General features: G+C 43.6%; 1 protein-coding gene and 1 non-coding gene across 8 annotated transcripts in view; both read right to left on the bottom strand.

Moving 5' to 3' along the window:
• AADAT (aminoadipate aminotransferase) overlaps positions 1-26765 on the bottom strand; it is a 28618-nt gene extending 1853 nt beyond the window's left edge. For 3 of the 7 annotated variants that reach the window (XR_007245647.1, XM_048509797.1, XM_048509803.1), the window contains exons 1-12: positions 26450-26765; positions 25919-25962; positions 14028-14144; positions 12606-12774; positions 11661-11793; positions 9637-9711; positions 7586-7795; positions 4967-5032; positions 4421-4503; positions 2710-2806; positions 1078-1139; positions 87-151 (exon numbers count right to left, since the gene is read on the bottom strand). Coding sequence is in view for 6 of the 7 variants with exons in the window: in XM_048509797.1 (XP_048365754.1) it covers positions 87-151; positions 1078-1139; positions 2710-2806; positions 4421-4503; positions 4967-5032; positions 7586-7795; positions 9637-9711; positions 11661-11793; positions 12606-12774; positions 14028-14094 (1027 nt within the window). In the remaining variant the exon portion in view is untranslated. Of the gene's footprint in view, positions 1-86; positions 152-1077; positions 1140-2709; positions 2807-4420; positions 4504-4966; positions 5033-7585; positions 7796-9636; positions 9712-11660; positions 11794-12605; positions 12775-14027; positions 14145-25918; positions 25963-26047; positions 26069-26155; positions 26305-26324; positions 26347-26449 lie in introns of those variants that run through there. The other 4 variants (XM_048509801.1, XM_048509798.1, XM_048509799.1 and 1 more) reach the window with 4 other exon arrangements.
• Positions 11373-11513, bottom strand: LOC125440431. The gene has a single exon (XR_007245698.1). It is a non-coding gene; the product is annotated as a U4 spliceosomal RNA (small nuclear RNA).
• Positions 26766-27165: the final 400 nt, after the last annotated feature.

The raw sequence follows: 27165 nt of genomic DNA, 5'->3' as shown, positions 1-27165 counted from the left end.
AACATCCACCCACCATATTTTATTTTAAATAGTTGTACATCAAACAGCACTTCTCGACAGTTCAAAGGCTTTGCCCTATTCCTGACCTTTTAGCCACTTGTCTGCTGAAGTGAGCATCACTTCCTTCTGTGTCTTGTAGAATTCTATCACTCTGAAAGACAATCCCCCCATTTCAATTAGAAGACTTAGAATTAAATTCCTGATGGCAGAAATCAAATGGTTGAGCAAGTTTCCAAAGGAAACAAAAATCTGAGCAGCAGTGGCGTAGGAGGTTAAGAGCTCGTGTATCTAATCTGGAGGAACCGGGTTTGATTCCCAGCTCTGCCACCTGAGCTGTGGAGGCTTATCTGGGGAATTCAGATTAGCCTGTACATTCCCACACACGCCAGCTGGGTGACCTTGGGCTAGTCACAGTTCTTCTGAGCTCTCTCAGCCTCACCCACCTCACAGGGTGTTTGTTGTGAGGGGGGAAGAGCAAGGAGATTGTGTGCCCCTTTGAGTCTCCTGCAGAAGAAGGGGAGAGAAAGGGGGGATATAAATCCAAACTCTTCTTCTTCTTCTTCTTCTTCTGATATCATCTAACAGCTGCGGCACACAGATTTGACTCAAATTGTGCTTCAAAGGTCAAACGAGATGAGACAGCGGCCATGAGACTTACCCATGGACACAGACATTTTTTAGAGGCGTCTGTAATCATTTCAGAATTGCCACGGGGGACTGATCTTGATTGGACCCACAACAGAGCAGCAACAGGCAATCTTGTTGCCCCCTTCCATGCCTTTTCAAGTGCTAACACTCATGGCTGTTTCGGCACTTCAAAAGGCACGGGGTGGGTGGGGTTACATTGTTTTTAAATGGCTAGTTTTGCCTCTACAATGCTGTCTAGTTTGGCTCTAAGATCAATTTAATTATGTTACATCAGTGGTACTAATTGGCCCAGAGAACTACACAACCACATCTTTTATTATCTTACGTAGAAAAGTGGGTTATACAATATCCCACTTAGTTCAATGTATGTGTAATAGATAAAAGGGCAAAAATCTAATTGATACAATATATCAGATATATTTGCATTACCTGTCTACATGGTCAAAGAAACCTTTTTGACCCCACTGTTGAAGAAGCTGGAATATCATAAGCTGTAGAAACAAAACCTCCATTAATACTATGTTCATTTATCAAATGGATATTAAAAAATTATTTAGATGGCATAAAAATTAGCAGACCCATGTATCTAAATTCACTGTGATCTTTTTTAAAAATGTGACAGCTCAAATCCCCAGTTCTGCTAGTATAGTCCCTGTCGAAATGATTCAGCATGGTGCTGCCAAGAAACTGTGAGTGTTATTCAGACACCCAAAGCATAGACTGCTTGTATTGATCCCTGGTGCGTCCTAGTTTCCTATTTCTCCCTTCTCAATTATCCTGCTAACTCAAAGAAACAGACAAAAGGCTCTCCAGAGCAGAACTGCATGTCCCAGAGGAGCTCGTGTTGCTAATTGGCTTTATATTTCCAAGTGATGCAAAAGTTTTTAAACTTTTGAATATAACCCTCCTAAATATAATTTTCCTAAACATTCCACAGCATCTAGATTTGAGTCTAGTAGCACCTGAGACACCAATGAGATTTTTTTGGATATAAGCTTTTGATAATCAAAACTCCATCAGAATCACGTTCTGACAAAGTTCTGCTGTTCTAGCCCAACAATTCATGACCTCTGCTGTAGAACAAATATTGTTTCAGAGAGTAACTGCACTAATTATCTCACAAAGGGAACTTTGATTCTCAAAAACATATAACATATATACTTGCATATAAGCCAAGTTTTTCAGCCCTAAGGCTGAAAAATGTCCCCTCGGCTCATACACGAGTCACTGCTTACCAGCCGGCTCTTCAGGCCTCTGCCGAGGCTGGGGGCATGGCCGGGACGACCTCACTGCGGCTGCACAAGCCGCTTGTTGCTGCCCTCCTCGGAGGGTGAAGGGGAACCCTGGATGGGTGGGCTTCCTCAAACCCTGGGAGGCAGAGGGAGTTCCTTATTTGGGCAGTGACTCCCCCTGATGTCATTGCCCAAATAAGGAGCTCCCTCCACCTCCCAGTTGCCTGGGCTTCCTCAAACCCAGCCAGGAGATGGAGGGAGCTCCTTATTTGGGCAATGACATCAGAGGGAGTCACTGCCCAAATAAGGAGCTCCCTCTGCCTCCCAGCTTCCCACCTTCGGCTAATATGCGAGTCAATACGTTTTCTCAGGTTTGGGTAGTAAAATTAGGTGCCTCGGCTTATACACGAGTCGGCTTATACATGAGTACATATGGTACCCGCCAAATCTTGTTGGGATCTAAGGTGCTACTAGAATCAAATCTAGCTCTTTTGCTGCAGGCCAACGCTGCTACCACCTAAAACTATTCTTAATACAAAATTAAATTATAATAGTGATAACATGTAAAGATATTTCTGCTTTAGTCTCTGTGTACATCTTGGTAGTACCTCCTGGTCCCTTAGGAACAAATCTTTAACCTTTGTGAAGATCATGCTGTAAGGTGGGAAAGAGAAATGGTAAATGATGAAGATTTTTTTCCAGTGTGACCTCTGTAAGCCTATATGGCAAGGACTATGTTTATACTATTGCGACACTAGTGTTTCTCACACTAAACATATGAAGTGTACAAGACAAACAGCACAACAGCTAGAAGCCCTGAAGTACTCACCTGAGTGAAAGTGCTGGCATGCATTGTAGAGACCTGTATATGTAGAATAACTCTGTCAATGAGAGGTTTGGGACCAGTTAGAAAGCCTATTCTTAACCTAGAAAAAGGAAAATAACGGTTAACGTAGGAGATCGGATTCCACTAAGATTGAATTAAAAATTACTATATCATTAGATCTGAAAACTCATCTTCTCCCCTGATATTTAACTTGACTTTGAACGAACAATTGGGAATTATACATAATAGCAAGAGGATATGAAAAAGATGAATTATCTGCTAGTTTGAAAACATTTAGCAATGGAATTTTGACAAGTATAGGATGGGTGAATGCCTAACCCTGAAACACGCTCAAAAAGAATATAGATTTTAGTAACAGATGGGAGAGAAGGAATGGGGAAAAAAGTTGAACAATAGTTGTAAATGAGAAACCATGAAAAGGAGAGCAAATCCCACCGCTCCCCTTAAAAAAATCCACTGTGAGCTTTTTTGTTAACGGATGCATGGTGGGACAGCTTTACTACCCCATAATGCAAGATACATTCTCGCTGCAAACTTGCAGCCCATCCAGAAAAGCTAATGCAGAAACCCACTTCTTTCTTCTCCTTTCTGCCCTCTTTGATAGCATGCCATCACCTCAAGGCTAAAATCTGCCCTCTTCTCTCTCTTAGCATTGCCCAAGTACTGAGTAGTGAGGCTGTGAGTGAAGCAATACACAGCTCTTTAGTTAAATCAACTATGGGTTCTAGGTACAGAAAAGTTGTTGGATAATTACTTACAATCTTTTAGCATCCAGCCTCTGCTGGCTGCATGATGCCCCCACTCTAAGCACACCTACAAGAATCTCCTGTCATAATTCTCCTCTATCATGCCTCATCACAACGCATGCACAAGCAATCCATGCTTCCCTTAACAATAGTGCCCTTTTTCAGAACCCTCCCATGTGGACTCCAAGGGCTTTAGCCAATATGGGTGCTTGGTCCTGGGGTTGCTCGACCAGAACATGTTCCCTCTGATCAACAGCTAGCATGCTAGTTAATATCAAAGAGCTAGCATGATTTCCCTTAAGATTATACCCAGCCCTCTCCACCTGGAACCCCAACCTACCATTCTATCAACATTACTGTCACAGCATATCTTGTTGGGAAAAGCAACGAGGCCTAATCCGCATAGAATTTTTACTGTTTATGGAGATAGGGGTTGTTTGTTCAGAAAGTTCATTCCAGAACCAACCCCCCCCTCTGGTGCCACTTCAACTGGCAGTGTGTCTCATATTCTCCTCAGAAAAGGTACAAACTGCCTCTCTGTATACTGTTTTACTGTTATGTTTCTATAATGATATGAAATAAAGTTGTTATTATTCTTCAAAAGAAACACTGTTTAATCCCCCTCTATCATGTCTTGCCCATATGTCCCTCATCCACAACAGAATGATCAGCTGATCTAAATATTTTGTCCGTTTTGAAGCAGATTTAGTACTCATCAGGTTGTGTTACTGAAAGAGTTTCCCCCAAGTAGGTAGAGACCTTTTCCTTATTTGTCAAAGGCCTCATTGGCAGCATTCATTATCCACATAGAGACCAGCCAGTTCACTGTTAGCAATGTATTTGCAAATCACGGCAGTAATCCATATTTCTATTTCTGTTTGTTTGACAGGGCTTTCCTAGAACTGCATTTTTCACTAGTGCTGTGCTTTAACCACAGATGACCTTACCCAGAAGAGAGGATCTTAGAAAAAGAGTCAGTCCGCACAACTCTGCCATCAACATCCATTGAAAGAAAGGTTGGTGCCCAAGGCTTGCAAAAGAACACAAATAAATATCACGATTAACAGAACTTGTTAAAAATGCTGTTTAAACAGGTGTTAGTGGTAATGGGAGGCATTATCTGGTAACCTATCTTGTGTCTTTGTTTTCACTAGTCACGGCACTTGAGAGCCAATGGCCATGGACATGCTATATGCAGTTTTCACTGCTGGAAACAGTGACTGGGGTCTTATGCATTTATCCAGAGTTAAACAGGCTGACAGTTAAGCAGTGTTTTAGTTGCTTGAGGCCTCTATTTCTGCAGTTTTAAATGCAGCATCATGATTAGGGTAAACACTTCTACTAAACAAACCTTTCTATAAGACATCAGACAGACTTTTCTATAAGACATCAGACAATTTGTCTTAAGGAGATGTAAGCTAATGAAGATTTGTTTCCTCTTCTAATGCAAAAAGGCTAAACAAGAACCCCAAAAAGGCTACACAAGAACTCACCTTACTAAACTGAAGAAAGTAATATGGATCATCTTCTATTATAAGGAAATCATATTGCCTGGCAAGCTAAAAAGAAAATGTATAAAAACAGTTTGTTAAATTAGGATGGATTGGAACCAAGGACTCTTTCCCTTAAAATTTCTCATTCGAAGTAGGGTAATTCAGTGATCCTAGTCCCACAAAATTGATCGTTATTTCATTCCAAAATCCCATATTGCCAGAAAACAATCAGACTACCTGGGTGAATATCAGTTTTGTTCCAAGCGTAAACATTTTTTTATTGGTAGAGGCTTGTCTCACTGAAAGAAAGAACCTCAAAGCTGAATGAATCCACAGCTACTTCCGAGACCTTGCAGTGGAATTTTCCACTGAAGCCCTAGTGTTTGCCCAGTCTCCCCCCCTTCCCCACTCGCTCAAATCCTGATTCTCCTGTAGGATTTGAAGTTATTTTAAGTGCTGCTTGAGTAAGAACCTTCATGCTGATAAAAAAAGCATTTTAGTGCCTTTAAAGACTACTAGTAGAACTTTCCTGTTGCACCTGCCATTCTGAGTCAGTGTCAGCAGGCTTCGTGCTGACGCTGATTCAAAATGGTGGGCGCAACAGTCAAGTTCTGCATCTTTAGAGGCACTTAAATACTCTTTTATCAGGGTAACAAGCTTAATGAAGGTTCTGACTCAAGCCACACAAGTGGTGCTTAAAATAACTTTTAAAATCCTACTGAAAAAGTGGGATTTTGTTAAATGGCAGAAAGATGCAGCTGTGATTTCCTGCTGTGCCAGCATGACCACATATTTTTCTTTGACTGAGACGGAGTATAGTAGTCCTGATTCAGAGAACTACATGAAGTCTCCAATATAACCTTATCTTTTGCAAATATTGAATCCTATCTTTGGCAAATTTCAGTGAAGATGATTCACCAATGCACCCCCCTCCCCCGAGTATCAGCTTATTCCATTGATATAAACAGTGGAGAAGTAGTTCATTTTTTGAAACTGTTGACCATTGCAAGGGGGAAGGAAATTCATGCCTTTACCCATAAATTCCAGAAGATGGCAGAGGAATGACAGACTGCCTCAGTACTATATACACAGTACACACAATAAAGCATATCTCTCTGGCCCCAATTGGTGATGTCAGCACACCCTGCTAGTCAGCATTGGTATGACTGCTTTTAGTCCTTTGCTTCCAATTCAGTCTCCCAGTCCTGACAAGCATGGGCAAAAGTTCCCAGTGCCCTCTCCACCATTCCAAATGAGGGCCAGTGGTTCAAATAAAGATTTACCTCACTGGTCACTGTGGAAATTAATGGAGACCTCCCTGGGCTGCCCTTAAAGACATCTTGCTCTTTTCTAGCCCCTCTATGCCACAGTGTCTGGAATAATCTGATGGAACAGACTATAGAGCTGCAATCGAGCTTGTTTAATTAATGAATGCTTTACCTATACTCTTTTGAAAACTATATATTTCCCTTTGTCATATTTTAGTAAGACAAGTCATTAACCTGACACAACATATTCTTCCTTCTCCACTCTAGCATAAACTTTACTTGAACAAAGGTAGTTAGGGCTTGGGTGCTGTGTGGTTTCCGGGCTGTATGGCCGTGTTCTAGCAGCATTCTCTCCTGACGTTTCGCCTGCATCTGTGGCTGGCATCTTCAGAGGATCTGATGTTGGAAAAGCAAGTGGAGTATATATCTGTCCAGGGTGTGTTATATACTCCACTTGCTTTTCCAACATCAGATCCTCTGGCGATACCAACCACAAATACAGCAACGGCTTAACGAATGCTGCTAAATACGGCCATATTTCGAAACCACACAGCACCCAAGTGATTCCGGCCGTGAAAGCCTTCGACAATACGTAGTTAGGGCTGTTGTGGGTTTTCCAGGCTGTGTGGCTGTGGTCCGGTAATTTTAGCTCCTAACATTTTGCCCGCATCTGTGGCTGGAATCTTCAGAGGCACATCATGGTAAGATGTGTTTCTCTCCATGGCATAGTGCGGACAGGTCTGGTAGTTTAAGCTCCTAATGTTTCCCCCTTGTTTATGGCTGGAGTCTTCAGAGGCATGTCATAATGTGCTTTGCTACGTGGCACAGACCATGACCACACAATCTAAAAAAAACCCAGAATAGCCAATTAATTCTGGCTGTGAAAGCCTTTGACACAAACAGTTTTGTATCCTAACCTCATATGAACCCTGGACCTGGTGAATAATCTAGATATCTTACTTTCTACTGAGAGCAGTAATGAATGTGGTTACAAATATGGTTTAATAGGACCACCTAATTGACAGGGTGGAACTACAGTGCTGTTAACTTGGGGAAAATCATTCCCCAAAACATAGGAACCTTTAAGATAAAGAAGGGAGAGACTGTGACCTATCTCTCTCTAGGATCTGGTGTTCACTTCCTATGAGGACTTTGTATATGGAACACATAATAATCTTTATATACAGAAGACCACAGAAACACATTACTGCTCCCTCAAAAATTCTTGAAATAAACAATACTCTTCACAACATTGTCATTTTGCTGGTATATAACATCTAGAAAAAGTACCTAATCTAAAAGTGTCATTTTTTTTGGCCTAAACTGCAAACTGTTTATCTGACTGATATACCTGATAGATCTCTTTTTTGCGGTCTGCTGTCAATGAGGTTCCAGTGGGATTACTGCCATTAGGAACTGTGTAGAGAAATTTGGGGAGTTTGCTGTTGAGTTTTCTTGTGACTTCTGGACTCCATCTGGAAAGAATTTCTTTCAGATCTCTGGGAATAATACCATATTGGTCACTGGGAATACTGATAATGTTACAGCCCAACGGTCTCAGCTGTTTTAATCAAAATAATAAGAAAAAGCAAGAAGAGAAAACAGCATTCATTTTGCATCTCACAAATCAATTGTCAGCATTTGCCATACTATTGCAGTGCTCTGATTTTCCCCTGTATCACCCTTAAGATTTTAAATGCTCTAACAGCACAATCCCAAACAGACTTATACCCTGCTAAGCTCAGTGCAGTAACAGAGAACTAGAAGGATGTACCTCTGCTTACGATGACCCTCTAATTCTCACGCCCTGCTGGTAATAATGCATGAGTTGCATGCTGATAATAATGGGTCATTAAATATCACAGAGCCACTAGTGTGAACTGATTTGCTACAATTGTGTATTTTTCCTGTCCCATCCATTTTCACTTTACTTCTTTAAGGTACCAGGGAGTCTCAAACCAGCAACCAAACTTTGGTACCATACTGAAACCTGGCATTTGGAGATCTGTGTTTTGAGGGCGTTCCCTGAGCCAGTTTATTTTGGTGTAACACCTGACACTTTTCAAAAAATAAAGTGTATATTTTAAAAAGCAATGTGTTAATTAGGCAAACGCAAGATTTCTCAGACCGCCAGGACAGAATGCAGCCCCCACTTCAATGTAAACTTGCGGGCAAAATGGGGTTCATATTCCAGTAATGTTCAGAACGCCTAGAGTCTGTCTCTCATCTTGGATTAGTTGAAACTGCCAGAGCCATAAACTCCTCTGCCTCAACAGAAGACAGACTAATGGCTCCAAATGTAAGACGCTCAGCAATCGGACTGAAATTTCAATAATGTTATTAGAACAGCCAGAGAAAATAGAAAGGTATGGGCAATTACAGCAGAGCTTTAAAATAAAGAGTCTGCAATTTCTATTTCTGCACTAACTAGCCCTTTGTTTATTAGGTCATAAATAAAATGCAGCAGCAAAGGTTTTATATTGTCCCCTGGAATAGGTGATGAAAAAATATTGCCAATAATACACTAAGTCAAGTAATAAATCTTCCCGGCACCCACAGTAATTTGTACAATCAGGAAATGTTGAAATGTTACAGATAATATTGACAAGAGGCAAGGTTTACTCCACCATAAAGGCTGGCAACACATTAGGCTTTATGCAAGTTGCCAGTGAGGACTAGAAGCTATATTGCAGCTGTGTAAAAATGCAGCAAGGGCCCAATTTGAATAGAGAGAATTGGGGGGTGGGGGCGATGACAAACAGAGGCTCCAGTCTTCCTCCCAGGCTGTTTTACTTCCCAAAAATGGTGCAGGGGAAGTCAAGGCAGGAGGCCCTTTCCCCATTCTGTAGGACCTGATCCAAATCAGGCCCCTGCTGCATTTTTACACAGGAGCAGTTTTGTTTTGTGGACTTGTAGATGAAGTATGACTGCATGTTCCTCTGGCTAACTCATGTAATGTGCTGATGTATAATTTGAGCCGAAGGAAGTTTCTACATAGAGACTGTTTATTAAGTTATTCAGCACATCTTCCTCCTCCTGCAATGAATCCATGCTTATCCTTACCCTCCATATTTCTGCACTGTATATAGGAAGATGACTGATGGGAAAATTACCATGCAAGCCATATATGTGAATGTGAAACCAGAGTATGGTGCTCAATACTGTGCTATAGCCCTATGAGCAACAGGACCATCCTGTCCAAATAAGATTTTTATTCTGCATTTCTAGTTCTTGGCTTTCTATTTCTTAGGCACTGAGAACTGCATACACATTCATGGATAATTTTTTAGATTATTTTAAACTGATTTATAGACTTTTAGAGCTCAGTAAAAAATGAAAATCCTAGGCTGCAAAATATTGTTGAAAGGGCACATGAATAAAACAGACCGATGGAATACTCACAGCTGCCAATGTCCCAGGGTAGCTAGGTGCATCTAAAAGGACAGTGTCTCCAGGATTAACGAGCATCTCAAACACCTACAAAAATATTTTATAGCTCTGTATATTGCTAGTAAAATAAAAGTTCTGCTGTGGAGCAAAATATAGTTTTAAAAGATCAGAAAGCAGACTATTAGCATGAATTACAAACTTTACGAAACACAAACCATTTTTAAAAACTTTTAAAATACACTGAACCTCTCAGAATAATGCACTTTCGATCCACTTTCACAATTCTTTGCAAGTGGATTTTGCTATTTCACACAGTAAAATCTAGCTGCCAAGTGCATTGAAAGTGGATTGAAAGTGCATCATTGTGCATGTGCGGAAGGAGCCTCAGTAAGAATCAGGTGTCTTGTGCTACGTATTAGGGACAAATGAACGGAAAACAACAAAAAAAGAAAACTTATTGCAGTGCATTAACCCCCCCATACACACTTAATTATAATGAAGGTGATGTTACAGAACACAAAATCATACTCAACAGTACCACCACAATCCATTTTTTAGTTTCTAGGAATATAAGTGGCAACAGTCTGAAACGCTAGCAAACGGTTCCATATTTATACTGCAGAAATGCTTATTTGATGATAAACTTTGCCTATTTCACAGATCATTGGCCAAAAGAGTAAATATTTAGTAATTACGTGGGAGCTATTAATACAGGACAATGGCCTTGTCAGATGCAAATTGCACATTTTAAAAATTTTGTTTCATGGTGTCCAATGAAGTAAACTGCCTAAAAAAATCAAATGAGAACAAGATTCACCTTGGGGACTAGTTTGCTGTGAAACAGAAGGAATGCTTTGGCCCTGAACCTTTTAAGAATAAATTCCAGGTTTCTTTCTTGTTAAAGAAATAAGGCAAATTCATGTTTAATTGCTTAACTGTACAAGTGCCAATGGCTGCAAATCTGGGGTTGAATACCTGGGTTGAAGCTCCCTCCAGGGCCCCATGTGCTGGAGCTTCAGGGCGGCCATAGTGTTTATAGAGGATGGCAGTTTTACGCTCACTCATAGCGCTCTCTCTACAGCCTGCATTATGTTCCCAAGCTGCTGAAGAGGACCCTGGCATGTCTTCCCTGGAGGCCATCTAATCCTCCAGGCTACAAAGTGGCAGCCCAGGGATTCCTAGCCCATCTCATGAAGCTTCAAAAGGGAGCATGATTCTTTGTGGGTCAGAGAGTGATCCAGTTTTCCTCAGCCTGCCCACCACCACCAATCCCCCAGTTGCGTCAGCCAGAGATATCTTGACTACCAGGATTTAGAGATGTACAGGACTGAATGCTTCTGATGTGGCCCAATCTCTTCACTTTCCCCAGAAAACTCTGGGGGCGTGATGCCTGCTCCTGAACAGTAAGCATCTGTAAGATTACAGAGATTACCCCAAAGGGACAAACCTGAATGTAAGCTGACCTCCCTAAAATTGTAACACACAAACAGTTCCATATTACTGGACATATAACAAACACATGAGTGTAAGATGGAAGTTTTCCTTTTGGGTAAATATATTGGGTAAATAATGCATCAATCAGCTCTGGAATCCGTGGAAATTACATCAGAAACACTGAAAATCGGGTAGTGGGAGGGAAACAGAGTTCACTTTGCAGGGGAATAAAATAGTCCTGACTCTTGTTTACAAATTCACCTGAATGCATCTTAACAAACTTTTAAACAACATTTGTACATTTCCTCTATGAGCCATATGCAATGCAATGGAAAATTGTCAATACCAACTACATTTCTAATCATCGTTGCAGCATATTGGGAAAAGTTTTAAATTAGCAGTAATTGCACCTCAGATTAACATCACTGGCAATGATACTGCCACTGTGCAAAGCATGGCACTGCATCACCCTGAAGAAGGGAAGCACTTGATCAGGAAAAAGAGACGATGATATTTAATACAAACTTCTATGTATGAATAGCTGCCCTGAGCAGGAAAGGGCAGGGTAAAAATCAAATAAATAAAAACGTTTGAAACTTTACTTTGCACAAGCCTTGCTGGCTGCCAGTGGTGACACATATCTCCATTTGTCCTTCCTCAGGTCTACGGTCAGCTGTTGGAGGGTTATGGAGACTCTTCTGTAAATCTTTCAGCCACAACAACAACTCTGGAATGCTGAAGGTAGTTTTATCTTTATGTCAGTAACTACTTAAATATGTATGTCATGTTACTTATCTTTTATTATTCAACACGGACACTTTTACCTCTGCTTAAAGAATTTGTACCACAGGTAATGGAAAGATACAAAATATGCAGGGATACTAAAAGCTGCATTATTTAACATCAAAACAGAGCAGTGAGTTTTTTTCCCTGTAAAGGATCTAATACCAAACTATTTCATCATTAATATTAGCTTTTATAATAATTCTTATAAACTAAATCTCTATTCTCTTTAAGGAGTTTTAGCACAATCCAAACTTTTTTTTTTGGAAGGGGGGGGGAATGAACCTTGTTTTCTGATTAGCCTCAAGGTTCAAAGCAGGGTGTGTGTGTATATATGCATTTAAACCAATTACCATTCACGGAAAGCAATGGACTTATCTGCAGACATGGCAACCTCAGAGCTAGAATATGTTCGAGCATACCAGGATAAACTTCCAGATTTGCAAAACTGAGTCAACAAGCACAGATCTGAAAGCCAAAAAACAGCCCAGTGGGCAGGATGCCGGGAGACTGTCATATATCCTGTGAGGCCAGGCGGTCAGGTCAGGTTGTAACTCAAGGAAAAGCTCCGTGCCTTCTGCATGTGGCATCTATATAAATCCTTCAAACCTTCACACACTTCCTATGTGGACCTGTGACGGCCTCTTTGTACTCTGAACAAAATGCTACTGGTGACTATACCTGCCTCCCCAACAATTATCTGAAATACTCATTTGTAATGAACTTTGAGAGTACAAGGGAGATCTTTGGTGCTTGTAAAGTACCCTGCTGAGCCAGAATACTGGAGGGCTCTCTTCATCAACTCTTCCCCAATTTCAACGGTTGTTCCATCTCCAACAGTAATGCTGGCTGCTTTGAAAGGAAAAGTGTTGGGATTTGGTGCCCCTCCAGCCAGGGAAATAAGCGATGGGGGAGACCTCTGCATCAGTTCCGCTAAAGAAAAAAAACCAAGAGATCACTAAGATTTAAGTTATCATACCTCTCTTTAACCTATGTTTTTATTTACTTATTTAGATTTTCAATCCACTCCATTGAGGTATAGAAAGATCATCACAGTGCAAGAAGAATTGGGGGGGGGGGGGGGATGAACAAAACATTTATCATATATTACAAGGAAAACATACCTTATTAACTAAAGGCCCCTCCCCCCAATGATTAGGAATTGTTATTCTAAAGCCAGCCCTTCTAATATCTTTAAACACTTATTTTATTTGCTTATCTATAACACTTCTACACCACTACCGTGTTTCCCCGAATATAAGAGTGTCTTATATTAATTTTTGCTCCCAAAGATACGCTATGTCTTATTTTCAGGGGATGTCTTATATTTCTGTGTTCTGTTCGCCGAGCATGCTTCCAAACCAAAACTTTGCTATGTCTCACTTTCGGAGGATGCCTTATATTTCGCACTTCAGCAAAACCTCTACTATGTCTTATTTTTCAGGGATGTCTTATATTCGGGGAAACAGGGTATTTATCCATAACACTTTTCACACAGTTCAGGATCCACAAATTATGGCCTGTTTGAAGAACAAAATAGGCAGTAATTCTTCAAAACTGCTCTGGCAGATGACATTTCTGGCTGGGAACTAGGGCTGAGACTTGCAACTGCACACAGAACAGTCCAAATTAGAGATGTGACTGCTAAACTTATTTGGTTACACCCTTAGATTTTACAAACTGTGGAACCTTGAAATCTGGACTGGGAATTTTTTCAGGGGCAGCTGCTCATTTGTTAGATTTTACACTGTCTCATTGTGATATTATACATGGAGGGAAGATGGGTGCCAGATTTCAAACCACACAGAATGAGTTTGGTCAAGTTTAGGATGGTCAGGATTAGGAAATACCTGGAGATTTTTTTTTTGGGGGGGGGAGTTTGAGAAGGGTGGGACTTCCATAGGGTATAATGCCATATACTTCACCTTTCAAAGCAACCATTTTCTTCAGGTGAACAGTTCTTTATTACTTGGAGTTCAGTTGTTATCCAGCCACCACCACAAACCTAGCTGAGGCTGTCACTCAAATATGGCAAGGGCAGAATGCAAGTCCCAAACTCAAGTACGCCAGTTCCTTCTGCTGCTCATTTGTATCCTTGACTTTCAGGCCTACCCCCACCAGAAACCCAGACTAACAATATTTGGAAAACCCGAGACTGCAATTCCACCACGGAAAGGCGTACTTACTGAGGAGCCTGATTGGAGAGGCCTTTCTTGCTGCACTTACTGCAGTTATAAATCGTGAATAATTCATGGCTACTGGGCCAATCACCAAACACAGCTTTTAAATGAACTGATCCCAGGCTGAAAGAAAAGAGAATGAAACGGAAGCATCTTTTTCAAAGTAGTGTTCAAAACACTTCATAATATAAACTTAAAAGGAACCTTTGCAGAATTATAACTTTTCCATTATAAAATGGACTCTATTCTAGGACCAAAATATGAGTTAAGCAGTGTCCCTCAGTCAACTTAGCTATGCATCCCTCATACAATTAAAACAAATGATTGACTTGGATGTTGTTTGCCATAGAGAGAGCTATTAAATATTTACCAAGTGTCCTTTGTTCAAGAATCTAGAATGATCAAACCATTCAGAGTGTGACATACAATGTACTCATATTCAGGCACAGTTTCTTGTGAATGCAAAAGTGAAGACGAAAGTTCAAGTGAATGCAAAAGTTCTCATTAATACACCCACCCCAATCTCTTTTTAAAAAATAATTCTTGTGGTGCAGTGGTATACCTATTCTCCCATGCAGTATTAGTGATATACAGCACAGGGAATACACAACCACACTTTTCCCAAATCACCACTTCTACTAATATTTTAAACTCAGAACTCAATGGGAAAACAATTGATCTATTCCTGGGACTTTCTACATGGCCCATACCAGGTGCATCAAGAAATTAACTGTGCAGGATGCCAAATCATATGGAGTAAAAGATGTGTTACATATTAAGCGTTTCACTTCGTAGTCTTCCAAATGAGGTATTATTCATTTAAAATGTCAACAGCATGGTATAGTAACGAGAGTGTAGGACTAGTATCTGAGGTTCAAATCTCCATTCTGGATCGAAGGCTCACTCTGCACTCTGCCATGGAAACTTGCTGAATGATCTTTGGCCATCTATCTGCTCAGCTTAACCTACCTCACAGGCTTCAGAAAATAAAATTAAGGAGAAGAGAATGATGTAAACCACTCTGATTCACCATGGGGTGAATCACCAAGTGTAGTAAACAAACAAACAAACAAACAAACAAACAACTAGACCAAGCTTGCCGGACATTAGCAATAATATCAGGTATAGGTTCAAATGTATTGTGCTGAAAAAATAGGTACACTTTAAGTATATGGTTTAACAGATACAAATACAAAAGGCACACAAAATGCTGAACAGTTTTTTGTTTTCTACAGTTGCTCCCGCTATTTATCTCCCTTAGCAGCACGGAGCCTACAAAACGGCAAATGCAACTGTAGAAAAACAAAAGTGTTGCTAATAGCCTTCTGGATCAATATAAATCCTCTTTTATCATAGTCTATGTTTCACACCGCAAACAATAATGATTTCGATGAAGCTGGTGCATAAGTAACATTCTTTAATGCTAAAAGACAATCTGGGGGGTCAGGGACAGGATGATATGATTCACAATTCCTGTCATCTTTCCCTGACAAAGAGTGTACCATGGTATAGTAGTTAAGAGTGACAAACTTTAATCTGGAGAACTGAGTTTGATTCCCTGCTCCTCTACATGAGCTCCACAGTCTAGAGCTGCTGTAGTACTTTCAAAGAGATAAGGGTCAAGCAGGGCCACGTTTGCTGCCCCCCCCGTTTGACTGAGGTTCACAATGGCAGGTGCCACCACTGGGTAGGCACTTGCAAACTTTTTTCTTCTTGCCTCGGCACTGCAGGAAATTGCAGGCACTGACAAACCAGCAGTGCTGAGGCATGAAGACAAAAGTTTGCATGTTCCTACCTGGCGATGGCAGCAGAAGGCAGCCCAGAGCTGGTGCATGCCCTGAGCACAAACCAAACAAACCTTGCCCAAAGGAGCCAGAGTACCACAGTCTCTGTCATTGTGAACCTCAGTCAAACTGGGATGAAGGGACAAACACGGTGCTTACCTGCTCATGGCGTGGCTGGTTGGCCTTCCTCCCTGGCCCGCCAGCTGCCCCATCATCTCCCTGCTACTGGTTCTGCTGCCCTGACTCCTCCAGAGCCTGCTGCTCACTCAGGGCTTGTTTGGTGTGTGCCCTTTTTTATTTTATTAACAGGGATGCGGCTGCAGCAACCCAGAGCAATGTCAAAGTGCAGGTCCCATTGGTGGCTGGCCAGCCCCCATGGGGGGGGGGGGTGCCAGGAGGCCTGCCCTAGCCAGTGCGCCTGGGCTGGTGGGATTCAGCCTTTAGCAACCGGTTCACCCGAACTGGTGCAAACCAGCTGAATCCCACCACTAGTTGCATCCCAACAACTTTTATTTCCCCCAGCGTGGGTAAAAGCAGCTTGGGGGTAGTAATTTTCTACAGGAAAACACCATTAAGATAAAGATAGAAATGGCTTCTTTCCAACTGCAATGTGGTTCTGTTCCTTCAAATAACAACCCCAGCAGTTACTTCCTGTTTTAGGAAAAGAGAATAACAGAAAAGAGAATAACAGAAATCAATGTAATGTGTAACCCTGTCTGAATCACAGTGTCTTAAGGATGAACCATGCAAACACAAATCAATTCTATGTGCACAGAAAATTCAAATGGAATTTCAATGCATTATGCCACATTGTGGATATCTCATTGCTTTATCTTATGGCCAAACCAATTTTCGGCATATAATAGGGAGAAAATGTTTTCCTGCCTTCTAACTTCACTGCACACTAAACATTGATCTGGATGTGGCCTAAAGTAATTAAGTGAAACCTTTGCCACTTTGAATTTGCCGCTCACTCGTGTCTGCTTTTGAGTTGCATGTTCATCTTATTTCAGCAACAGTTTGGCACAATCTCCATTTTTAAAGTACCTCTAGCAGAGTTCATTCTAAAGATAAATGTATAGTTGGAAGTCAGGCAACGGGAAGCTGAATATTCTACCTATTTGTTTTATCCTTCTAGAAGGTACTCTAATTTTCTTTCCCTAACCCCTAGGCAGAGCTAAATCAAACCAAGAGGTGTGACAAATATGTATTACTTATCCATTTTATTTAATGAGAATCAATCTTTGTTTCTCTGGCTCTATTAAGGATTGCATTTTAAAGTGCTCCATCTAATGCAAGCAGTCACAGTTGTGTCACAACATGTCAGACTGGAAAAAAAGATGCTATTTCTAGTAAGAGCAATAGAAAAATTGTCTTTCATAGTGTTTTAACTGGATTTTATTTTCATTTACTGCTTTTTTCTGCCTTCAAGGCAACGCTTTCTGGTGAGATTTTTCTTAGAGTTACAGAGCACTGTCATTATTTCCCCTATACCCTTAACCAACACTGATCAGGGAAAGCTGATTTCAAAAAAGGACAGAAATTACATTTTCACATGTCCATTATGACATCACACCAGCACAAAAGAATTCGAAAAAAATTAATGAGCAGATATAGCCCAATCACAGAAGAATTAAGAATCTGTTTCCAATGTACACATGGGTGTGGAATGAACAATGAAAATGCTATCCCAATTCCTTTCTGGTGGCCCCGTGCCATTTCTTTTCATTTAAAACCATCTTACCTCATAAACAAACTGTCACAAAAGCACTTTAATATGGGTTAAAGAGGCGAGGACACCCAGTCACTTTTAGATCATTTCACTATGCAAGCATTCATTTATTCAGCAACAGTATTAAATACAGAGATGATCCTAATGCATTAATATACACATCCATTCAGCAGAGAGGCCTGGCCCCATTTTAATGGTGCTGTAAACATGGGAGCTTTCTATGTTATCCAATAAACCACTGACTTGACCACAACTAGTACTGTGCCCTTGGCTGGCTACACCCTTGTGGTTTTGCTGATGTCCATAATTCTTCTAGTTGGTCTTCGTCAGATGCATTCAGCTGTTCCTCAATTTCTAGCAACCCATTTTTCAGCCATTTTCTCTTCTCCCACACATTTTTCAGTCGCACTCTATCGATCATGTTAATCTCAAATAACATCAGTGTTTCTTCAACACTTCAAAGATATATTGGTAAATGTCATTTATTAAAGCATTTACCCATCCCTCATTTATCTTGCTACAGCAGTGAAGACATGATAGTTTAGTGAAAAGTCATCTATAAAATATTTCATGCTCTCCTGCTGGGCAGTGGGAAGCCATCTGGGGATTTACCTGCTTGAGAAAGATGAAGCCAACTCCTGGGGCAACATTTTTAGCCTATTCCATTAGGATTTTCCCAGGCTACACCTGTTTACAGAGATGGGTGTACTCTTGGAACAACAGCTTATTATCCAGAGGATTATCAAGAGGATTCCACTGTTTTGTGCTCCTGCCTGTCTGGGCAAGGGATGCTAGCCTGAAACTGCTGTGGCTGTGAAGCGGCCTCTGGGTAAGTCTAGATCAAAGCAGTTTTTGTCCTTTTCCATGGAGGTTTTCCTAGGCGACAGCTGTATGTGAACAGGGAGAGGTAGGTAGACTCTAGGAACAGCAATAGCTTTCTCTTCCTCCAAGGTCTAAGCCTAGCAAAACAGGTCCCATACCCTTATTCACAAAACGATCGAAACTCAATTGTAAATCAATCCATTACTTCTCCCTGGACCTTCTTTGTCCTGGATTGCTCTGCGGTGGTCTTAGTGCCTCCCTAGTTCTGTCCCCCCCTTCCTGCTGCCCAGTCCTTTATTAGATCATTCATCCACCCACCCAACAAAATTAGGGACATTTCCTTAACTTCTTTTACATCATAACCATGCCTTCCCCGGCTTGATAGCAAGAACAGAATGCTGCAGTGCCGCTGGTTTTTGAGCAATGTGAGGTCGTGATGCTTCCCTCTTTCTGCCTTTGCCTCTTGCTTCCCAAGCCTTGCTTTCCATTCCCTCCCATCCCAGCTGGGTCATCGACTCATAAGTGTTAGGAGAGCTACTTCACCACTAGGGTAGAAGAGAAAACCAGGTCAAGGGCAAGGTTGACCCATGGAGGATCGTTTTCATCCAGTGTAGTTGCCAAAACACTCCTATCTTGGTGGCCCTCACTGAGTACAAGCCGAGGCTTGGTGAGCAAGGCTGTCAGGCTTTGCTCTCCTTTCTTGGCCTTCATGACTCAATCAGCCCCCTGCTTGGCCTGCTGCTTGGCCCGCAGCTTGGACTTGCTTTTGCCCCTAGTTACCTTGTCAACAGCTATTGTGGGGATTGACACCGTTCCTAGAGGAGAAACGTAATGGATCAGAGCCTGGAGCACAGGATCCACCCTAAGCAGGGAAGCCTCCACAAAGACAGGGGGTGCCTTTTGCCACTGTGATGGAGGAAGGCTTCCAGCTGAAGCAGCTGAGATGCAGTTGGGCAGGCCCATGTCCATCTCCCCGCAGTACAATTCAGGGCTACACTCAGTGGTAGGATTCAGCAGGTTCGCACCACTTCGGCAGAACCGGTTGTTAAAATGGTGCTTGTAAACAACCAGTTGTTAAATTATTTGAATCCCTCCACTGGCTACGCTCATTCCCTGGGCTTGGGCCCCATTGGCAACTTGGCGCTGGCTGATGGGTGCTGGCTGAATGAGGGCAGTTCCCTGCTGCTGCTGCTGCTGCTGCTGCTGCTGCTGCTGCGGCTCCTCCTGGCAGTGCTGCTTCTTTTTTTGCTGCCTCTTCTCCTTTTGGAGCTGCAGCTTCTCCTTATGGGACGGCTCCATGTTGGGAACCTGAAGAGACTGCAGGGTTGGCTGAAGCAGACCAGAGTCTTCCTTTCCTCTCCACTGCCATCTCCGCTATCCACCCTCCCATACCTAGTTCTGCTCTGCACTTGACAACAGCTGTATGAGTTCCTAGCCTCACAGTTGCCATCACCCCCCTCTCTCTCAATGCTTCCAACTTGGCTGGTGCAATGCCGGAACACCGTGGTGACCATCAAAGAGGTGAGAGAGAAGGAACAGCCCAAGGCTCATAAACATTTGGGACAATTTTCAACAGTGGAATGCTACTTTCACTTCTGCTGCACTACAATGACAGCACTTCAATCTTTTGGTGGAAAGGGGTAAAAGAAAGCTGTTTAAGTATCTGCTGCTGCCTGTCTGACTCTCCCAGGCTCCACAAGCCATTCCAATCTGGCTAAGACTAGAAGATATTGCTGCCTGCCAGAAGCTAAAGGAAGAGCTGTCTTTATCAAGGGCACAGCACCATCTCATCCCTACTCCCTTCTGAACCTGTTTTCAAAGCGTGCATTAATAAAGACAGAAATGGTGACTAGACCACAAGTTGAACTGAGTCTGGTGTAACTTGAAACCAAATAATCTGCTTCCCCTTTCCTCCCTCTTCTATAATGCTAAAAATAATTTTAATCTATTTTGCAGATGATGCACATTGCCTTTTCCCAGTAATATTTCTTCATATGTATAAAAGCTACTGGAAAAACCAAAAACACCCTCTCACTATTCCATGAGCACAAAGACAGACAAGTTAAAGGATTCCCCTTCTCTCCTTCTCCTGACAGCAATCTTTGGAAATTGGGAAAATAACCTCTCAGAGTTTGTGTCTCAACAAACTAAGAGGGCTATTGATTACCCAGAAACCCAGGACAGGCTAGCAATTAATCCAGGGTGGTGAAAAGGTGTTCTGCACCCACTAGGACTATTTAATTTATTTACAACATCATAACATATGGACAAGTACATTTTTCCCTGCCAGTGAATCCCCCCCAGTCAAGGTAAACATCAAAACAATAATGTAATTATTATCTAATTATTCACCCATACAGATACTTGCTCCTCAGCTTTTCTTCTTCTCTGCTGTAATTTTCTATGTGCAATTTTCTTAATAGCACCACCCTTTGTATGTTTACTCAGAAGTAAGCTCTGAGGACATCAATCCAACAAAAGGGGGGGGGGGGAGAACCAGCATTCTGGTGTATTACTGATTGTCTTTAGAGAAATTCATACTACAGAAAGGAGGTGCATTGTACTGCACAGTACCCAGGGTTTTTTTTTAATGAACGGGCACTGCTGTTCACATACCTCTTTGAATATCACCACAGTATGGTGACAGAATTTATATTTCAACTAGTGGGCCCAGCCACATGTTGCTGTGACAATTGTCCTTCTCATCATAGTCCGCAACCCACACAGATATCCATGCAGGTTCAATGATTCCCAGCATAGCCTTTTGGGGTGATCAAATGGAATCCCTCTTTCCCTTTTCAATGCACATTGTTATATGGTGGTGTCTTGTTTTTTTTAGTATAAGGTAACCCTTCCCATTCCACAACGGAACTGTCCAGAGTGTGAATCCCGCTGTCCATGAGGCTGGTTGACACGCACAGTCCTGGCTTGGGTAAGGCAGAACTGGGGCAAGCAGGCTATCCCAGTCAGGCAGCAGAGGCAGGGTGGTGAGGCGCTCAGATCGAGGCCAGCTCCCTGGGTTTGTAAAGGACCATGTGCAAAAGAAGCGGAGCAGGTAGTGTAGGTTCGCCCCCACCCCGCGGATTTTCTTAGAAGAAAAAGGCAAACTCCAACTCGCTTTTAGTAAAAGAGAGCTGTGGCGAATATGGGTGAGGAAGTGGGTAAGTGGTGGTTGGATGTGAGGGAAAGCAGAGTGAGGTGTGTGAGGATAAGCTGGATGTGTGTTGTGTGGTAGCAGTGGGTGAGGCACAGAGAGTGAAAGTTACCTGTGTGTGAGGGGGGGAACCCCACCTGACGTCTCACACGGCAAAGTGTGTATGTGTTTCACTTCCACTCATATTACCTAACAGTATTACCTATTTACTGTTTTCACTGCTCATCTCTGCCCATCTGCACGAACATTCTAAGCCCTCAGGCCATAGACAGACAGGCTGCACGAACATTCTAAGGGTGACAGTTAAACAGAGGCAGCTTCATGGCCTGGTGCGCCAGGAAAAAGACGTTTTACCTGGCTCAGGTATGGACTTTCAGCGGTTTGAAGGTCCGAGTACCAGCCAGCAATAGGGAGGGATGTCCTGTGAAAATTTGGGGGCGATCCGTCCAGCAGCTTCTGAGGGACACCATCAGGGACAAACACACTGTTAGACTTTTATATATATAATGTTTCCTTATCTTAGTCTAGTGCATTAATTTGAAGACCTTTCCAAGGTCACATGTTCAAATAAGCAGTTCAGTTACCGTAGGTGACAGTGTTTGCATGAACCTGTTGAAGTTGCTCTTTGGTTAAAACTGGAAAAGATAAGGCAAACGCTCTAGCATTTGCACAATGCTAGAATGTCCACCATTTTATTCTGCTTTTTACCAGAAGAAACATAAGCGAGCAGATCCACCAGCAGAGTGTATCTCCCCCATTTCCTCCTGCCAGCACATTGGTGCAGGCAGGCAATGAGAAAGGATGAAAGGGGACTTCCTGCCAGATCCCCAACACATGCCTACCTATCTCATCTCTAGCACTTTGACCCCTACTGCCACACTGGCAATGGAAAGGGGGCAAGAACAGCACAGCTGTAACTTCACTAGCACTTGGCCCAATATTTTTCTTCAGAGCTCACTGAACATGAAGATGGACCAAGTGAACAACTGCTGAATTCTCCAATCCCAGCTCAGCCTAGTCCAGTGGTGGCGAACCTTTGGCACTCCAGATGTTATGGACTACAATTCCCATCAGCCCCTGCCAGTGTGGCCATAACATCTGGAGTGCCAAAGGTTCGCCACCACTGGCCTAGTCCATCGTGTGGGCTCTGCTGCTCCTTCCAGAGCCAGCAGGTCAACTTTATTCTGGATTGAGGAAAAATGAATTAAGGTATGAGAATGTTGCATTATCTTTTTCAATAATTAATTTGACATCCCAGTTTCATATTTCTGGGGGTGCAATTATATCTGTAGCACCTCCACTGTTTGTGGCAATGAGTGTGTGTATGAGAGAGAAGAGAGACTGCAAACATACCAAGGCCTTTAGTTACATCTTTTATGAAATTTACAGAAAATATTTCTACGTTAGTTGGAACTGCACATTCATGTTATGCTTCGTTTTTTGTAAATTGCAGACAATTTTATGGAAATGGTGTTCTCATACATAGGCACACATTCTGATAACACCTTTTATACTTATTATTCTGTGTTTGTGGGTTTTTTAAAAATCGTTTTCATCACTCACGGCAGGATTTTCTCACAGCAAGAAAAGATCTGTATAGCTAAGATTTCTCTGCCATGAAAAGGATTTTTTTAAAAAAGAAAACTCATCCAGTTCTCTGCAAAAAAAAAAAAGATTACTGTGCACTACTAAAAGCTTGTAAGCAACAGGTAGCCTGCCTTTCAGGCCTGAAAATAATGCAGTGTTTACATGTGAAGATGTTGGTGCACCAGCAAATAAAATGGAGCAAGGAGAGAGACAAAAGCTGTACTTGACCAGACACAATGGGAACAAGCCAAATCCCCGTGGCACTACCAATGCTTCAGGAACTTGCCTCTGGAACAGCTTACGGTAGAGGTAGAACAACAGCTGTAACAAAGCACCTCAGGAACCTAGACTGAGATGACTAAACTGCCTTACCTCAGTTCATGAGTGCAGGAGTGGCCAAGGCTCAGTGGGAGAGCATCTTTATGATATACAGAAAGTCCTAATTCAATGCCTACCATCTCCAGTTTTAAAGAATCTTGTTGTAGGCATGAAAGACCTCTGCCTGAGACCCTGGAGACCCACTGCTGGTCTGACAATCCTGATTTTAATGAACCAAGGGTCTAAATCAGTACGGTAGCTGCATGTGATTACCAGAGCTTGAATATAATGGTGCTAAAATGGGCTCAAATGGGTTGAACTAATGCAGGAATGCAAGACTGTAACTTTACTCAGAAGAATGTTTCTTTGCAAAGACATCCCAAGAGTTCGCAGTGCCTATTGAACTGCTCTGGAAACACAGGAGACCAGGGACCCCTATCTATATGTGGTCCCAAGTGCTATTTAAGGGTGCCAACTTCCAGGGGGTGGAACCAGAAAATCTTCCAGAATTATATGTGATGTCCAGGCTATAAAGATCCAATCCCCTGGGATAAATGGCTGCTTTGGAGGATGGATTCTACAGAATTATAACCCACTGAAATTCCTCCTCTCCCCAAATCCTACCTACCGCAGCTCCACCCTAGTGTTGCTAATCTCCAGGTGGGTTACAATTGTTGCAATTACAATAGGTTTCCTGCAGTGGCGCAACTAATCTGGCCACGTGAGGGGCGCAAAATCGGCCTGCACACGGGAGAAACTGGCGCCCCTGCTGCTGGGCTGGGAAGAGGGGCTGCCCTCGACTCCTCTTCTCACCCAGAAGCCAGGACGCCCCTGCTGCTGAGCTAGGATGAGGGGCTGCCACTCGGCTCCTCTTATTGCCCAGCAGCTTGGACACGAGGGAGAGTGGCACCCCTGCTGCTGGGCTGGGAAGAGGGGCTGCCCTCAACTCCTCTTCTCACCCAGAAGCCAGGAGTCCCCTGCAGCTTGGACACGAGGGAGAGTGGCGCCCCTGCTGCTGGGCTGGGAAGAGGGGCTGCCCTCAACTCCTCTTCTCACCCAGAAGCCAGGACTCCCCTGCAGCTTGGACACGAGGGAGAGTGGCACCCCTGCTGCTGGGCTGGGAAGAGGGGCTGCCCTCAACTCCTCTTCTCACTCAGAAGCCAGGACCCCCCTGCAGCTTGGACACGAGGGAGAGTGGCGCCCCTGCTGCTGGGCTGGGAAGAGGGGCTGCCCTCAACTCCTCTTCTCACCCAGAAGCCAGGACTCCCCTGCAGCTTGGACACGAGGGAGAGTGGCGCCCCTGCTGCTGGGCTAGGAAGAGGGGCTGTCCTTGGCTCCTCGTCTTGCCCAGCAGCCTCCTCTTCTTGCCCAGCAGTTCAGACATGAGGGAAACTGGCGCCCCTGCTGCTGGGCTGGGAAGAGGGGCTGCCCTCAACTCCTCTTCTCACCCAGAAGCCAGGACTCCCCTGCAGCTTGGACACGAGGGAGAGTGGCGCCCCTGCTGCTGGGCTGGGAAGAGGGGCTACCCTCAACTCCTCTTCTCACCCAGAAGCCAGGACTCCCCTGCAGCTTGGACATGAGGGAGAGTGGCGCCCCTGCTGCTGGGCTGGGAAGAGGGGCTGCCCTCAACTCCTCTTCTCACCCAGAAGCCAGGACTCCCCTGCAGCTTGGACACGAGGGAGAGTGGCGCCCCTGCTGCTGGGCTGGGAAGAGGGGCTGCCCTCAACTCCTCTTCTCACCCAGAAGCCAGGACTCCCCTGCAGCTTGCACGAGGGAGAGTGGCGCCCCTGCTGCTGGGCTGGGAAGAGGGACTGTCCTTGGCTCCTTGTCTTGCCCAGCAGCCTCCTCTTCTTGCCCAGCAGTTCAGACATGAGGGAAACTGGTGCCCCTGCTGCTGGGCTGGGAAGTGGGGCTGCTCTCAACTCCTCTTCTCACTCAGAAGCCAGGACCCCCCTGCAGCTTGGACACGAGGGAGAGTGGCGCCCCTGCTGCTGGGCTGGGAAGAGGGGCTGCCCTCAACTCCTCTTCTCACCCAGAAGCCAGGACTCCCCTGCAGCTTGGACACGAGGGAGAGTGGCGCCCCTGCTGCTGGGCTGGGAAGAGGGGCTGTCCTCTGCTCCTCTTCTTGCCCAGCAGCCTCCTCTTCTTGCCCAGCAGTTCAGACATGAGGGAAACTGGTGACTCTGCTGCTGGGCTGGGAAGAGGGGCTGCCCCTCGGCTCCTCTTGTCATCCCACCACAAATCACACCCTTTCCACTTCTTAGGCTTCACCCCACATCTCCAGGAATTTGCCAACCAAGAGATGGCAGCCTCGGCTATGCCTTCCTGTTTATTAGTAATACTTTCCGTAGGGACAGAACACCCTGAAACAGCGCTGCCTCTCTGTAAGTACAACCTACAAGGACTACTGCAAGATTTCTCAAATAAATTACTGTGGAGCAAACCTCCTCTGCAACAGTATTTCCCGATGCTTGTTTACCCCTGGCGGCTATCCACTCACCCTTTGCCTTTTGATCAGCCAGTCAAGTCGTCCAGCTCGGTGACCTAAAAGATAAGGCAAAGTTCAAGAACTGTGTAAAAAAAAATTATTGCCATATTATGCTGAACAAAGACGACAGGCGAGGTATACCGAATGCATTCAAAAATCAGCAAACGAGCATGATTAAAACTAAAAATACTTTTGGGCATGTGCACACACAGTACACAATGCACTATGGGTTATTTTGAAGGTTTATACATTTCGCCTTCCGACGGCTGATGACATTACCGCAAAGGCACAGAGAGCTTGCAGAAGCAAGGGAGAGTTTGTCGCTCGGGAGAAAGGGGAAGGTGCGACATTTTCTTTCTCCCGTCTCCGGTTGTGCTTCATTACAGAAACAAACTGCCCTACATAACACGCAGCTTACTCTCCGTCGGAGCCTTGGTGCTGTTGCAGAAGCCCGGCTCGCTGAAGACCAACTCCTGGGTAAAAGCCATTTGACTATCAGCCGGCCTGCAATTTGCAAGCGCGCGTAAAGAGATCCGCACTGACCCCGGCCGCCGCCGATTGAGTTCCGCCCGCGTGAAAACAGCCGGGAAGCTGCAAGAGCTGCAGTTCGGCCGACTGTAGGAATCCTCTCCTCTGGTCCCACTGGGGCCGCGGAGACTTTTGCCTCCTGTTCTGGCCTTCTCCACATACGGATCTGGGCACGTGACGCTGTGCCCGCACGCAGATCGATTTCTGCTGCCGCCACGTTCGAGCTCCAAGAATGATTGCTAATCGAGAACATGGGAAGGCGCGACCCCTTTTCACGTTACATGTAGGGGTCCAACCAGGGCGTTTTAAAGCTCGGATTTTCTATGGAAAACATTAGCCTTGGAATGTAGGAAACATAAGAATACTAGTGAGCATGTGCGGAATCTTGTTTTCCCTCTCCCTATTGGTTGATCTTGTTTTACACCTCTCCCCCACACACCTGGATGAGGATTAGTAATTTCCAAAAATCATGCAACTACTGTAGTGACAATTCTTTTTTACATAATTTTACAGTTGTCTCTGCCTGTCTAAATAAATTCAACTTCTTAACCTCAGATCCAATGACAGTTTGAAACTTTTGTTTGCAAAGTGCTGTCCAGCACTTTGAATTAGTTGAGTGTGGAAGTTAAGATGGTTTGGTTCTTGTGATTTTGTTTTAATGAAAGATGTAACATCTAAATACATATTTAATAAGTATGGTCCTAGGCTAGCAATATAGGATAAATATATAA

The sequence above is a fragment of the Sphaerodactylus townsendi genome, linkage group LG10 (genome assembly GCF_021028975.2).
Source record: "Sphaerodactylus townsendi isolate TG3544 linkage group LG10, MPM_Stown_v2.3, whole genome shotgun sequence".
In the NCBI taxonomy this organism is placed as follows: domain Eukaryota; kingdom Metazoa; phylum Chordata; class Lepidosauria; order Squamata; family Sphaerodactylidae; genus Sphaerodactylus; species Sphaerodactylus townsendi.
This window is presented reverse-complemented; position numbering and strand designations above follow the sequence as displayed.